Consider the following 16,512-nt stretch of genomic DNA (forward strand, 5'->3'; position numbering starts at 1 on the left):
GTTATAATTGAGGACAGACACCTAAAAATGCCTTCGTGTTGATATAGAACTCAGTTTTAGGACGTTTCGATACCTACCTACCTATCTGTTACGTGAAATTGCCCATTGAGTTGCATATTACATACACACTCCCTATATCATTTATACACAAGTCAATCCCTCCCCTTTCCAGTATTCACGACTGGCTCTTTACGTTACACCATTTACAATGCATTTCTCACCGATACCAATACCTAGATTAAAGTTTGCCAGTTAGTTATTATAAAACCTACCATTTAAAATATATACGTTTGGCCATTGTTATTATAAAACCTGACATTTGCAATATATTCCATTATACAGTTTTACAGACATTACAATTTACACCTCCCTTCCAGTTTCCTTACTATTATGCAGTTATGTATGGTTACTTTTAACATTTTACAACACTTCCACACCCATCAAAGTTAGGTTTATATGTCATTTGTTCCGATACGTAATACAAACCTCGGTCCTTTAACAATAGGAAGGTAACTAGCGGCAGCTGGGACGGTCGTAAGCTTCGAACAAGGGGAGAACGGTAGTTAACTGCTTGTCCGATCGTGCGCGCAAGCGTGAAGAACCACGTTTTGCTTTCGGGCCGTGTGTGACAGGACGTGCTCGTCATCGCTCTGCCCGCTATTTCGTCGTGTGCTTTGGATGTGTTTACAATTTCTTCTGACTGGTTTGTTAGTGGTTGTGAATGAAATTGTAAGTACTCTTTTTTTCATTTTCATTATATTGTGATTGAATTGAATTATGGATCTTGAAGAGCTTTCGCCGCGCCCACCAGTTGCCCGTAGAGTGTGTCCCGGGCTGGAGGGGCGTAAATGCGGCGGATTTCGCTCTTTTCCTGAAATAGATCCCCATGAATTGTGTTATCGGTGCCGGGGGCGCGAATGTACCCGAACCGAACCATGCAATGTGTGTAAGAATTGGTCCGAGGCGCAGTGGGTGCTGTACGAGGGTAGGAAGAGGCGTAGATCGACCAAGGAGTCGTCGGAAAGCTCTCCAGCGACTCCTTTGGTGACGGATACCTCGTCATCCTTCCTGCCCCCGCCCACTCAGTTCCCCCACGGTTTGCGCCTTCCCCTGCGGGGGGGGTTTCGGAGTCCTTCTCCTCACTCGATCCGTCGAGTGTGGAGGAGGGCGCTCGATACCCGGATGTTCAATTGTATTCGGGGTCTTCCGTCCGCTCTGGGTGGGGTTCGTCCTCCCCCAGGCGTGAGGGTGCCCCTCTAACTGACCCGACTGTTCCTCCTTCAGGTGTGCCTTCTGTGAGTGACGACCTTGGGCAGGTGTGGGCGTCGTTGGGACTGCGGGGCGCTCCCAGTATCCAGGGCTTAATTCAGCGACTGGCTGGGCCGGCAGTAGCGACTCATGGTGTAGTGACAACGACAACTAATACTGTGTCTACTCCAGCGTACGCCGCCCCTCCTTATGTGGTTTATACGCAACATATTGCGTCCGTAACCCCCACTGCATTAATCCAAATGCCGATTGCTGCCGTACCTAAGAGGGGCGTGCCGCCTCTTACCTGGGTTTCTCTGTGTGCTGCCGACCCCCGACTTTCGCTGTCCAAAGAGTTCTCCCCTGGACCTGCCGCCCGTCCCGATGATGAAACTGGCTGAGTTGGAGATGCCTGTGACGCCTGACTATGCTGCCGTACCTGCCGTACCTGCCGCTAGTGTTGCTGGCCCAGCCGCTCGCGCCGCTCCTACGAGGCGCGCGGTGCATGACGCTCCTACTGATGTTGCTGCTGGTGCTGGTCCTGCTGGTGCTGGTCCTGCTGTTGATGTTCCTGCCGCTCCTGCCGTGCCTGCCCCTGCCCACGTTGCGTCTCGTCATGGAGGTGCTGCCCCGTACTCAGGTCTTTCCGGACAGGTTCAGTCGGGGCGTGTTGCTTCGGCAATTGGCCCGACTTTTCCGTGGATGGAAGACCTGACGTCCGTCCTGAGAGAGCTGACGAAGAAGAGGAGGAAGAAGAGGAAGGTGTCATCGTCGTCTTCATAGTTCGTTGTGCTGCCTCTCCCCCTTCGACTTCTAAGGCTTCCAAGCCGAAGAAGAAGAAGGCTGCCTCCTCCCCACCTAAGAAGGCTCCTTCGGGACCTTCGAAGGGCCCGTCTCACTCCGGTGTGACGGGGGGTGCTTCTGTTGGTCCTCCTGTTCCCTCGGGAGCAGGGCCCGTCTCCCTTCTGAGAAGAAGAAGAAGACGGGGACCAAGGGTGTGCTGGCTACCGCTGGTACATCCTCGCCTGGTCTTGGTAGCGCTGCTGTTAAGCCAGGTACCGGCTCGGCTTCTCGTCCGCGAGAAGTTCCGAGTGTACGGTCTCCTTCGGGCGACCGTGCAGCCAAAGTCAAGACGCCTGAGTTCGCTCAACGTCATGACCGAGGCACGGAGCAGAAGACTGTCGAAAGTCGCGCAGGTGACTCTCGCCAGGCCAGCGGCTGCTCTCGTAGCGACCAGCCGGTACCTTGGGTTGACGTGACGGTCTCTAACCGGCCACGGGTTGAGGCTGGGAAGAGGTCCCCTCGACCGACGGTACCAGCCTCGGCTGGTACCAGCGGTTTGACGTGCCGTGAGGACGCTCACCGGTCTCACCGCGAAAGCGAGCTCTGCAGATCACTGACCGCTGCTCCCCCAGGAGGGCCGGACGGAGACGGTGGCCAGCAGCAGCTCGTCTGACGCACGGGACCGGGGTCGACGTGCTCAGTCGAGCCGCTCGCCACAGGTGAGCGGCACGGCCAGGCCTGCAGATCGATCCCCGCTGCGGGTTGGTGATCGGCTGCAGCCCCCACGTACGCTGGTCCTGCCAGCGAGGCGGGGGGGGGGGGAGCGTCAGGTCTGTCTCTCCACTACCTTCAACTTCCTCGGGGTACACCGGGAAGCGAGTAGCTAGGAGTGATCGTGAGAGGTGCCGCCGCTCACGATCCCGTCACGATGCCGCACGCGCCAGGTATGGTCTTAGGACCAGCCAGGTCGTACGCGCAAGTGGTTGGAGGCGACCGTCAGGGGTCTGTTGCTGTTCCTCCTTCTGAAGGAGGAGGGTCTCGAGAGCTGCTCTTGTTGGAGGGACTGGACGGTCCTACTCCTCAGGACTCTGTAACTCCCGAGATCCAGAGGAACTTTGCCCAGGTTATTGCGCTGATTCGTCAGCACAACGACCTGGGGGAAGGATCGCCGCTACCACCATCTGAGCCCACGTCCCGGCTCGAGTCATTTTGGGGCCCGAAGAGGGAACCCAAATTGACGGTGGGACTGCCACGATCGGAGCTTGCAGACTCAGTCCTTGACCAGGTGGAGAATTTCGTCTCAGGACGAGAGGAATCGCTAAAGTCAGGACGGTCTTCCAAGCTACTTCCTCCTCCTCTGCAGCGACAGCGGAAGTTCTACGTGCCTTCAGTGGATCCAATACCGCCCAACAGGTTAACCCGGAGCTAGCTAGGCTAACTCCAGGTGTGTCCCTGCAGCAGCTCCTGTCGTAGAACTTGTGGTTCTCGCTGCAGGAGGCACTGGGCCTGGAAGCTACCGCTATGGCGGCTTTCCAGGCCAGTCTCTTGGTTGGATCTGTAGCCCTCACAGTATCCAAGGTCGCGGCCGACTCTGGGGTGGGGGCGCTGCCCTCGAAGACGACCCGACTTCAGGAGACTGTGCCAGTCTGGAGGTAGGGCCATCTCCTACCTCGCTCATCAGACTGCAAACCTGTGGGCCAACTTGGTTCTCCGTCGTAGGGACACTGTCCTTACGCGAGTAGCCAAGGGGGCTGGGCGTGAGGCAGTAAATGGACTCCGTAACGGACCTATGAAGAGTTCCTCCGCTCTCTTTCCCGGAGAGATGGTGACGCTGCGGTGAGAGACGGCGCACTGATGACAGTGACCGTCTGGTTCACCAGGCAGTTACGAAGGTTTCTGGGCAACCTCGTGCAACTGCGGCTAAGCCTAAGAGTTTAGCTAGCGCTTCCTCGGCTGCTAAGACGGCTGCTCCATCGAAGCCCCGAGGAAAGACTCTTCCTGCTTCAACTTCTGGTAAAGGAGGCCGTAACCAGCCCTCCTTTCCCCGAGGAGGTGCTGGGAAGAAGTCGAAGCGAGGTGGGAAACGCTAGGGACGGCGTTCCCCCTCACCTGCTGCCGGAAGTGGGGGGGTGGCCCTAGCGAGCCATTGGGCAACTTGGCAGCGCTACGGTGCCGAGACCTGGATAGTAGACATCCTTCGGGAGGGATATCTGCTACCCTTCGAATCTCGGCCACCCCTCACCTCCAACCCGGTCCATCTTCAGACATATGTACTAGGATCCTCAAAGGACGACGCTCTTCGGCAGGAGATCAAGACCATGCTGACCAAACGAGCTGTAGAAGTCGTAGTAGATCGGTCACCAGGGCTTTTACAGCCGCCTTTTCTTAGTGGAGAAGGCATCGGGGGCTGGCGCCCGGTGATAGATCTCTGTCCCCTGAACCGATTTGTTCGCCAGACTCGGTTCAAGATGAGACGGCACGTTCCGTGCTCGACTCCATCAGGGAGAACGATTTCATGCTTTCGGTGGACCTGAAGGATGCATATTTTCAAATACCCATCCATCAGTCCTCCAGAAAGTACCTCCGCTTCATCTTCGACGGGACGGTGTACCAATTCAGGGCACTTTGCTTCGGTCTCTCAACCGCCCCACAGGTGTTCATGAGAGTGTTCACTCTGGTGTCTGCTTGGGACCATTCGCACGGGATACGTCTTCTGAGGTATCTCGACGATTGGCTGGTCCTGGTCGAGCTTGCCGCTCGCAGTTGCTGCAGGACAGGATCGACTTCTAAAGTTTTGTCGCGATCTGGGGATCGTGATAAACTACGAGAAGTCCGATCTCGAACCCAAGCAGAAGATGAAGTACCTGGGTATGCTGATCGATACAGTAGCAGCTCAAGTCCGCCCCGCAGACTTGAGGATCAGCAGATTCAGGGAGGCAGCCGGCCGGTTCCTGCCTCGGCAGGAACAGGGCAGCTCAGCAATGGCAAGTCGTGATCGCCCCTGTCGTCACTCGAGAAGTTAGTTCCTCACGGACGTCTTCACCTGCGGTCTCTCCAGTGGAGACTAAGGGAGAGTTGGTCACAGGTAAAGGATCCACCTTACTTCCCCATGTCCCTCACGGAGAAGGTGAGGCAGGACCTAGCCTGGTGGCTCGACGACAGGAACCTCTTAAGAGGAGTGCCTCTACGCACTCCCCCCCACGGAGATGTTGCTGTTTTCAGACGCATCGACCGAGGGATGGGGCACACACCTGGAGGAGTTGCTGGCTGCAGGTGTGTGGGACCATCATGACAAGCACCTTCACATCAATGTCCTGGAACTCAAGGCGGCGTTCTACGCTCTCCAAGAATTCCAGGACCTCTTGGTGGGACACTCATGGTGTTGATGTGTGACAACACCACAGTAGTGGCATACGTCAACAAGCAGCCTAGTGTCTCTCCCGCTTACACCAGTTGACCGTGCAGGTGCACGAGTGGGCCACGGCTCACTCAATAGAGCTGTCAGCACGCTACATTCCAGGCAAGAGGAATGTAGTAGCAGACAAGCTCAGCCGTCGGGATCAGTGATAGGGACCGAGTGGTCCCTACACCCAGAAGTGGCGGAAAGGCTCTTCAACCTGTGGGGGCGTCCGGTCATAGACCTGTTCGCCACCCGGCACAACAAAAAACTCAGGTTTTTTGTTCGGCCGTGCCGGACCCATAGGGCAGCTGCAGAGACGCTCTTCAACACCCCTGGGACAACCTCTTTGTCTACGCCTTTCCTCCCTTTTGTCTGATTCGGAAAGTGATCAGCCGAGCGCTGGTCACTCCCAATCTCAGGATGATCCTGGTGGCTCCCAAACGACCTCAAGCCGTTTGGTATCCGGACCTGCTGGCTCTTCTTGCGGAAGAACCGAGAGAGATGCCCCACTGGCACAACCTTCTAGCCCAGCCACACGTAGAGCGGTACCACCGAGCAGCTCCCCAGTCCCTACAACTTCACGGCTGGCTGTTATCCACCATCTCTTGCGAACGAGAGGCTTTTTCTCGGCAGCGCAGCAACAGAGATGGCTGGACACGTCCGACATTCCTCTGCAGATGGTGTAACCATGGGAACGTGGGCCGTCTTCTGGGTTTGGTTTGTGTCGTAGACGGGGTCCTATCTCCTCTCAGAGCCACTCTTCTAGCGCTGGTAGCGGATTTTCCTCGTGTTTCTTCCCGCGAGAGAAGCCTCCTCTCAGTACCCACAGTTAAAGGATATGAGCCGCCCTGGCCCTTGTCCTAAAACTGAGGGGACTGGACATCTCGAACTCGTTCGAGATCTCCTTGCTCCTATGAGGAGCTTCGAAAGGTCTTGCCCACCCAAGGAACTCAGGCCCCCTGAGTGGGATGTGACTCTCGTCCTTAAGAGTTTGACTCGAAGACCATTCGAGCCACTCCGAGAGTCGTCAGACAGGGATCTGACCTCAAGACCCTCTTCTTGCTGGCCCTGGCATCGGTGAAGAGAGTAGGGGAACTGCATGGTCTGTCCTTCAATGTTAAACATTCCAGGGCTGGGGATCTGTGACGCTCGATTTCGTCCGAACTTCGTAGCTAAGACTCAGAATCCGTCAATCCCCGACGACAGGTTCGAGTCTTTCACGATCCCCTCCCTAATGGATTTCATTCCAACCGACAACGATACGGATGAGATGCTGCTTTGTCCTGTGAGGGCGCTACGGCACTATCTGAAGAAAACTCGACACCTCAGGCCTGAGTGTCGACCGCCTCTTCGTTAGCACTGGGGGTTACCAAGAAAGAAGTATCCAAGAACACACTTCTTTCTGGCTGCGTGAGGTGATCAGGAGAGCTACGAGGCTGATGGTAGTGACGACATCCGTACGCTCCGACAGAGAAGCCCACGAAGTCAGAGGTATGGGAACCCTCTTTGGCGTTTCGTAAGAACTTCTCCGTGGCGCAGGTCCTGAAGGCAGGTGTCTGGGCCAACCAGACTACCTTCACGTCCTTCTACCTTCGGATATTGCCCACAAGTCCTTGGATACTTTTTTCCTTGGGACCTGTGGTGGCTGCTCAACACGTTGTGTAAGCTTACAGCACCCGAGCAGGACAGAACAGCATCGATTCCTGGTGTGACTGTAGGAATGAATGGGTGAATGAGAGTGCGACTGGCTTCTCTTCTCCATCTTTCTCTCTCTCTACCTGTGGGCAGAGGGTCACGGTCGTCACCATGCTGGGAAGGAATTTCGATGCAGGTAAGCTACTCGACCGAGCCCCAATCTATCCCTTTAGTTAGGGATAGAAGCAAATATCCTCCACTCCCTCCAACAAGGGGGAAGGAGTGGATGCCTACTTGAGACAAACCCATAACTTTATGTTGGCTCTTGTAAAAGGAGCAAGTTCTTGCTTGCTGGTACAACGAGATACGCTAGCCTCTCTCTTAGTACTTGGCTCAGAGGTCTGACCATTGATCCTGCGGTGCACACCCTGATCAATCGGACAGAGGTTTGGATCCCTCCCTTGCTCTTACGACCAGGGAGGCATTCCAAGGTTGGACGAACACCAGTCTGTTCACCAAAAAGACTCAGATTCCACCCACCAAGAAGTGAGTCTTCCTATTGTTAGAGGACCGAGGGTTTGTATTACGTATCGGAACAAATGACAATTTGTCGAAAATTGCATTTTTCCTAACTATACAAACTTGAGGTCCTTTACATATAGTCCCACCTCATACCACCCCTCACTCTGCAACTTTTTGCATGGGCCTAAAGCAAAAGTGATTCTTCACCGCGTGCACGATCGGACAAGCAGTTAACTACCGTTCTCCCCTTGTTCGAAGCTTACGACCGTCCCAGCTGCCGCTAGTTACCTTCCTATTGTTAAAGGACCTCAGGTTTGTATAGTTAGGAAAAATGCAATTTTCGACAAATTGTCATTTTACCTGCTGGGGGCCGAATCCCCTCCCCCGGTTAGGCAACATACCCTACTAGGTTTAGTTTGTTATATGTTGGTTTACCTACTAGTTTTACTTCCTTGAAGGGGGTTACCCAGTTAGTTCTTCAAGGGTGGATACCGGGGGTGGGGGGGGGTGTTGGTTAGGTTACATTCCCTACTTGGTTACCTACTAGGTTAGGTTTGGTTAGGTAACATTCCTTACTAGGTTAGGTTAGGCCTTTAAGGGGGTACGGGCGAAGCCCCCATGGTCAGGCAAATATTTCCCTACTAGGTTAGGTTTAGGTTAGGTTACATTCCTTACTAGGTTAGGTTAGGCCTTTAAGGGGGGTTACGGGGGGGCGAAGCCCCCCTGGTCAGGCAATATTCCCTACTAGGTTAGGTTAGGTTACATTCCCTACTAGGTTAGGTTAGGTTACCCGGTCAGGCAATATTTCCCTACTAGGTTAAGTTCCCTACTAGGTTAGGTTAGGCTTTTAAGGGGGGGTACGGGGGGGCAAAGCCCCCTTGATCAGGCAATATTCCCTACAGGTTAGGTTGGTTGGTTCCATTCCTTACTAGTTAGGTTAGGCTTTAAGGGGGGGTACGGGGGGGCCAAGCCCCCCTGGTCAGGCATATTTCCCTACTAGGGTTAGTTTGGTTAGGTTACATTCCTTACTAGGTTACGTTAGGCCTAGTATTTCCCTACTAGGTTAGGTTAGGTTATGTTTCCTTACTAGGTTTAGGTTAAGAACCTTTAAGGGGGGGTACGGGGGCCGAAGCCCCCTGGTCAGGCAATATTCCCATACTAGGTTAGGTTAGGTTAGGTTGGTTAGGGTACATTCTTACTAGGTTATGGTTGAGGCCTTTAAGGGGGGGTACGGGGGGGTGGAAGCCCCCCCTGGTCAGGCAATGGGATTCCCTACTAGGTTAGGTTTAGGTTAGGTTGGTTAGGTTTACTTCCTTCTTACTAGGTTAGGTTAGGCCTTTAAGGGGGGGTACGTGGGGGCGAAGCCCCCCTGGTCAGGCAATATTCCCTACTAGATTAGGTTGGTTAGGTTACATTCCATACTAGGTTAGGTTAGGCCTAGTATTTCCCTACTAGGTTAGGTTAGGTTACGTTCCTTACTAGGTTAGGTTAGGCCTTTAAGGGGGGGTACGGTGGGGCGAAGCCCCCCTGGTCAGGCAATGTTCCGTACTAGGTTAGGTTAGGTTAGGTTACATTCCTTACTAGGTTAGGTTAGGCCTTTAAGGGGGGGTAACGGGGGGGCGAAGCCCCCCCTGTCAGGCAATGTTCCGTACTAGGTTAGGTTATTGGTTAGGTTTACATTCCTTACTAGGTTAGGTTAGGCCTTTGAGGGGGGGGTTTTTTTTTAGGGGGGGGGAGGGCGAAGCCCCCCTGGTGAGGCAATATTCCCCTACTAGGTTAGGTTAGGTTAGGGTTGGTTAGGTTAACATTCCTTACTAGGGTTTTAGGTTAGGCCTAAGTATTTTCCCTAACTAAAGGTTTAGGGTTAGGTTTTCCGTTCCTGACCTAGGTTGCCTTAGGTTTAGGCCTTAAGGGGGGGTTACGGTTTGGGAGGCGAATTCCCCCCTGGTTCAGCAATGTTCCTACCTAGGTTAGGTTTACATTCCTTACTAGGTTAGGTTAGGCCTTTAAGGGGGGGTACGGGGGTCAAAGCCCCCCTGGTCAGGCAACATTGCCTACTAGGTTAAGTTCCCTACTAGGTATGGTTACATCCCCTGCTAGGTTAGGTTATGTTAGGTTGGTTTGGTTCTTTAAGGGGGGTTACAGCAGATCCAACCCCACCCCTGGTCAGGTAACATCCCCTACAAGTTTAATTAGTTTTGTTATATGCTAACCTATGTTTAATTTGGTATTTTGTATTTATTAAAACAACTATAGGCCCTATTACACATTTACCACCCAGGACTTAACCCTTAAACGCCGAATGGACGTATTAAACGTCGAGTCAAAATCTCCCCTGATTTCCGAATGGACGTACCATACGTCGGCTCAAAAAAGTTTTTTTTAAGATTCGCTGAAAAATACTTATAGGCCTACCAGCCGAAAACTTTTGAATCACGCGCCTTGGGGGATGCTGGGAGTTCACGGATCAAGGCGTTGTTTTGTTTACAATCGTTTTGCACCGTTTTAAATTATCCGTTACATGAAGTATTATATATGAAAATGTGCGCAATTTCATTTAAAAGAAAATACAACAAAAAAATACTCATGATTGTAACTTTTATCAGTTTTTGAAATATTTCCATATAAATAACGATAAGTGCCAAAATTTCAACCTTCGGTCAACTTTGACTATACCGAAATGGTTGAAAAACGCAATTGTAAGCTAAAACGCTTATATTGTAGTAATATTCAACTATTTACCTTAATTTTGCAACAAATTGGAAGTCTGTAGCACAATATTTCGATTTATGGTGAATTTATGAAAAAACTTTTTCCTTACGTCCGCGCGGTAACTCTTCCGAAAAAAATCATACATGCAATTGTGGTAATGTTTGCACCATTTTAAATTAGCCGTTACAAAAATAAAGTTTTTTATATATGGAAATGTGTGCGCAATTTCATGCACAATACAACTAAAACAAACCCATGGTTGTAGCTTTTATCAGTTTTGAAATATTTTCATATAAAAAATTATAAGTGACAATTTTCAACCTTCGGTCAATTTTGACTCTACCGAAATGGTCGAAAAACGCAATTGTAAGCTAAAACTCTTATATTTTTAGTAATATTCAATCATTTACCTTCATTTTGTAACAAATTGGAAGTCTCAACGCACAATATTTCGATTATGGTGAATTTATGAAAAAAATAAAATTTTCCTTACGTCCGCGCGTAAACTCTTCCGAAAAAATCATACGTGCGATTGTGGTAATGTTTGCACCGTTTTAAATATTGCCGTTACATAAAGTTTATATATAAAAATGTACGCAATTTCATGTAGAATACAACGAAAAATAATTGAAGGTTGTAGCTTTTCTCATTTTCGAAATATTTGCATATAAATCACGATAAATATAAAAAAAACCACGTTCGGTCAACTTTGACTCTACCGAAATGGTCGGAAAACGCAATTGTAAGCTAAAACTCTTATATTTTAGTAATATTCAATCATTTACCTTCATTTTGCAACAAATTGGAAGTCTCTAGCACAATATTTCGATTTATGGTGAATTTATGAAAAAAACTTTCCTTCCCTACGCTCGCGGATTCTCCGCCATAAAACTCCGAATTGCGTACATCGAATTCTTGGAAAATTTGCTCCGTTTCATATTAGGCATTTCATAGAGTTTTATATATGAAAATGTGCGCAATTTCATGTAAAATAAAAGGAAAAATATTTGAAGGTTGTAGCTTTTCTCATTTTCGAAATATTTGCATATAAATCGCAATAAATAGAAAAAAAACCACGTTCGGTCAACTTTGACTCTACCGAAATGGTCGAAAAACGCAATTGTAAGCTAAAACTCTTACAGTATCGTAATACTCAATCATTTGTATTCATTTTGAAACAAATTGGAAGTCTCTAGAACAATATTTAGATTTATGGTGAATTTAAAAAAAAAACATTTTTTTACATCTGTGCGTTACGAATTCGTACATCATTTTGTGATAATATTTTCCGGTGTTGCTTTTATTGTTTTACAATGTATAATATATCAAAATGATTGCAATTTAGTGTAAAATACAACGAAAAAAAAGAAACTCGTTAGCTTTTACCGTTTTTTGCACAGCGTGATTTTAATACAATTATGTATGAATTTTTTTTTTCGCTACCATATATCGCATTATTACCATATGATAATGATATTATTTTTCATTTCTGATGATTACATACTAAATTTCAGGCAATGACAAAAAAAGGAGCCAAAAATGAACTCTTAATCTTCAAAACTAAGCGTGCTGTGATTTTTTGAAAAGATTATTTTTTCTGCTTCCGCGCTCGCTCAAAACCGGCTCCGGAATTCGGGGGAGTTTTTGATTTTTACCGCTTCGGCGTTTAAGTGTTAAATCCCACCCCCTCCTGGGCCCATTATATATGTATTTTTATTAATTCATATTTTGAACCCATCCCACATTTACATTTAGTTCCTTAACTACCCATTTACTTTTATTACCCTTAACATTGCCAACTTATCTTGTTAAGTGCTTGTTCATTTACCTCAGCCCCACCCTGCATCAACCAATAGCATCAAAGCATTTTTACTACTCCACCCCACCTCTCCTACCCTGTTTTCTACGGTCTGGCCTCCTGCCACCTCCTAACTGTAGAACTCCAACACTGTTGAATCTGCCGCCATGACATCCACTGCTGCATCAACTTCACGCTCGCCCCAGCCCCTCACCAGGAACTCTTTGCCAACTTCATGTAACAATTGTTACATGAGTTACAAAGATTTCTCTGCCTTTTACTCAGGTAATTATGATCGACTATCGGTTTTTGCCAGGACCGGACGGCCTCCTGAGAAAGCAGGTCTTTTGCCCCCATTCAGTTACAAAGATTTTTCTTGCCTATTACTCAGGTTAATTATGAATGGCTGGTCTGTTTATGCCAGGAGGACACGGCCTCCTGAGGAAGGAAAGCAGGTCTTTTGCCCCCATTGTGGGAATGAGTGCCGCCTAGATCTGCAAAGAAGTGCTTTAGGTAAATACCTTACGAATAGTTTGTTGGATTCTACATGTAACCGTGATATGACCCGGCCCTAGATTAATGGCAATATTCTTATAATTAACACCTATACCATTTATGACCTACTCCATATTTTCATGTTTATAATTGGTATTTTTCCCTCCACGCTTACCTTTAGGTGTGACCGGTCTTATCGACTGCATAGTAAGAAAGCGGAGAAACGCTGTTCTTACTACTTTTCCTTGTTTAAATGCACTTGGTTCTCTGGGTGCCCACCTTGATGTTGAGACAGTTCTTGTTCGTTCTTCGCATACCTGTATGTGAGTGATTTTTTTTCTTACAAGGTTGCGAGAACAGAACTTGGACTGTCGGACTCGACAATTAATGATTGGGCCAGCTTCTCCGAACCGTAAGTATTTGCTTATCCCCTCACCATTTTCCATTCCTACCCCCTCCTTCTCTCCCCGCTCTCTCCCCCCCCTCCCTCTCTCTCATACACAACCTGCCTTGTATTATTATGAAATTTACCCTACTTAATTACCTCCCCTAACACTGACTTTTATTTCAGGTCATAGTTAATTGGTGCTTCCAACAGAAGAAGCAAATAGGTGGGCCCGGCACAATTGTTGAAATCGATGAGGCGAAGTTTGGGAGAAGAAAATACAACGTAGGTCGCCTCATCGAAGGCCGGCAGTGGGTATTCGGTGGTATCTGCAGGCAGACCCGGGAGTTTTTCGTTGTTCCCGTACCCGACAGGACGAGTGGGACTCTGCTTGCAGTTATCAAAGAATACCACTATTATTTCTGACTGTTGGAGGGCTTATGACTGCCTGCGAGATGAAGGTTATGTCCACTTGACAGTCAACCACTCGATGAACTTTGTGGACCCAGAAACCGGTGCCCATACTAATACTATCGAGAGGAGGTGGAGGGAACTCCGGCAGTCGACTCCAAGATACGGGAGGAGAATGTATAACTTCGTCGGGTACTTGGCTGTTGCTTATTTCAAGCTGCATTTTGAGGAACCCAAGACCCGCCTCCACGCATTCTTAAAGGCAGCTGCTGCTTTGTACCCTCCACCCCTTTAAGGTAAGGTCCAAACATTATTCTTAATTATTATTTTTTAGGAAAGTGAGTGTTAGGCTTTCGCCGAAAGTTGCGTCAAGTTATGTTACTATTCAGTGGGGTGCTGCTAAGACAACTTGTACCTTCCACCTTACCCCGCCCATATGGCTCCGTGGTGGTTGGGGAATTTAAACATGGCGGCTGTGTTTACATTTCCTTCACCGTAACGAATACTTGGTACCTTCCTATAGGACCGTTCTTCGGTGACTTAGACTATGGCAATTGACATTTTCTATGTTATTTTAGTTGCTTTACAAGGGTTGTAAGGAATATTTTTTTCTTTGGTTGGAACTAACTTTAATATACCTTTGAGTTTGGTGCGGCTATTATGTAACTTTCAAAGGTCAATTACTGCTTAGTTACAGCCGGCCGAATGGATATTACTTTTAAATCTTGTACAGTAACTAAAATAACATAGGAATCAGTCAATTGCCATAGTCTAAGCCATCGCGGATTGCTTCTGTAGAAATACCTTAAACGGCATTAAAGTGTCAGTTTTAGATTCTTAATTTGCCCCCGAAGTAAAATTTGCTAGAGTAAAATTTGGTTTAATTTTAATTTTGAGGGAAGATTCAATCTAAATGCAACGCTAGTAAATTCATAGGTTATGAAGAAACTAAATTGTGGGTTTGGACAAACTGCTTTTTTTTTTTTTTTCTGCAGGGCGTCTTGGAATTGAAAGACTTTATCCTGCAGTGGAGAGTTCTGGAGCTGTAGACGCGGGATTGATGTGTCAAAAGATTAATTGGAACACCATGGGAGCCTGATTCTCTTAACCTACCTCCTTGGCTAGTAACAAGTACTAGTAAGTTTCCAGCGGTGTTTGGAAGTTCACTGCAATCCAGGTTTTAAATTTGGTTGTAAGTTCCGTTGTATTGAATAAAAGTTCATATATGTGAAAATATGTGTTTGGATTTTTTTTATGTATAACTTATCCAACGTGATCAGTAAGTTTACTACTCGGTATCGGTAACAAAATATTATAAGAGTTAGCAGGAAAAAATGTATGCTGAAATATCAGAAAATACTGGTATCAAAGTACTTCACTAAAATGAAATAACAAAAACTGGCTGGTAATGGTTTTTGCTACATTCACAGGCGGTTCACTGCATGTTTGGTTCTGAAACTATTCGTAAATGGAGACAAATTAAATTCGGTTTCTTCATAGAGGCTAAAAGATAAAAATTTAATACTGTAGTAAGTGCTAATATTTGTTACGGTAACAGAAGCAATCAAACCATGCATTTCTGCAATATATCCAACGACAAAACTGAAGGTATGGATTCTTGAAATCAAACCGCTTAATATGCAGCAATGAAGTTCGAAGGAAACTGATAACCACCTACTGTTGTGTGGGTTAGTGGTACACAGCACCTGATACTTAAGACTTGTGTTTACCCGAAATCCAAATTACTCTAGTATATGCATGGTTTCATTCAATATGCCACTGATTTACACCGCATTAATGAATAGCTTGCTTATGTTAAGTTTGAGATTACTATAATTTTGAGATTATGAGTCCTAAAAACTATCATTGAGGAGAGCTATATCTTTTGAAGAAAATATTCATTAGTTTCAATAGCTACATACAAAAGTTTTTATCAAAGTTGCCCTAAAAAAAGTAAACTAGGTTGAAATTAAATTGGTTAACCATAACGTTAGGCAATGGAAATGTTAGCATTTCAATTAAAGTGTCGTTTAAGTTGAACGTGTGGACTGAAGTAAGTTTTAATGACACTTGCTGTAAGTACTTTGATGGGTGATATTTACTTTGATGGGTGATATGACGAAGGTTTAGGCAGGCAGGCCATTATATCTACGGTAATGTTTTCCTCTTGCATTACAAAAAATGATGGTAAAGTTTTTTTTTTTAACTTGCCCTAATGAACTTTGTGGATAATTTTATTCGAAGTAAAGATGTGGTTTTTCTTAATTTGATCCCTAATATAAAGATCACAAGTAAATTGGAACTAAACAGGATTTTACGTTTTCAAATATGCTAGTTCGTCGATGAGATTGAGTGTAATGTATTTACTGAAAACCCCATGTTTTTAAGAGCTTGCCATCAGGATTTAATGTTTTTAGCTCTTAAACATCGTTCTAATTTCGTAACCCATATTTGAAGGAACTTCAGTTTGTGGAAGTGGTTTCGCCGAGTGGCTGAATTAAAGCGTTTTTTTTTCTGACGAGGCAATAGTGTTAAAAATGATGAGCTTCGTTTGTTGGGTGTGCACAGAACATTTTGACAAACTGTAGTTAAAGATTCCATGCTCATTAAAGGGCACAAGGGCTTCCAAATTAGGCCATGAAGGACTAATGCGATGATATCAGATCATTAATGTACCTTTTAAAGGTCTATTTAGAGGTATCCATGTTGAGGATGACCGTAAGTCCTGAGACAAAAGACTAAATATCATCACAATAAAACCTCCAAGAAATGGTTCATTTTTCCCTGTGACTTTATTACCAGTCCCCTTAAATTAATTTGACTTTTTTCCTAACCAAATTTGTGACTTTCGCTTTACCCGTGACCTTATCACCGGTCACCATAAATTAATGCGACTTTTTTTTCCTAACCAAAAATGTGACTTTTATTTCCTGTAACTTTATTACCGGTCACCATAAATTAAAGAATTTTTTCCTAACCAAAATTGTGACTTTATTACCAGTCACCAAAGATTAATGCGACTTTTTTCCTAAACAAAATTGTGTCCTTTTTTTTTCTGTGACTTTATTCCCGGTCACCCGAAAGACCACCCCAAACAGTGACACCTGGCTGGTTAGGAGCGCC

General features: G+C 46.9%; 1 protein-coding gene across 1 annotated transcript in view; it reads left to right on the plus strand.

Annotated features, from left to right (window-relative positions):
* The first annotated feature begins 1,632 nt into the window (after window positions 1-1,632).
* Window positions 1,633-16,512, plus strand: part of LOC135197196 (BTB/POZ domain-containing protein 3-like) — a 34,262-nt gene continuing 19,382 nt past the window's right edge. The window contains 1 exon segment of the mRNA XM_064224224.1: window positions 1,633-1,833. Within this exon segment, the coding sequence (XP_064080294.1) occupies window positions 1,633-1,833 (201 nt within the window).

This window comes from Macrobrachium nipponense, chromosome 23 (genome assembly GCF_015104395.2).
Source record: "Macrobrachium nipponense isolate FS-2020 chromosome 23, ASM1510439v2, whole genome shotgun sequence".
NCBI classification, from domain to species: domain Eukaryota; kingdom Metazoa; phylum Arthropoda; class Malacostraca; order Decapoda; family Palaemonidae; genus Macrobrachium; species Macrobrachium nipponense.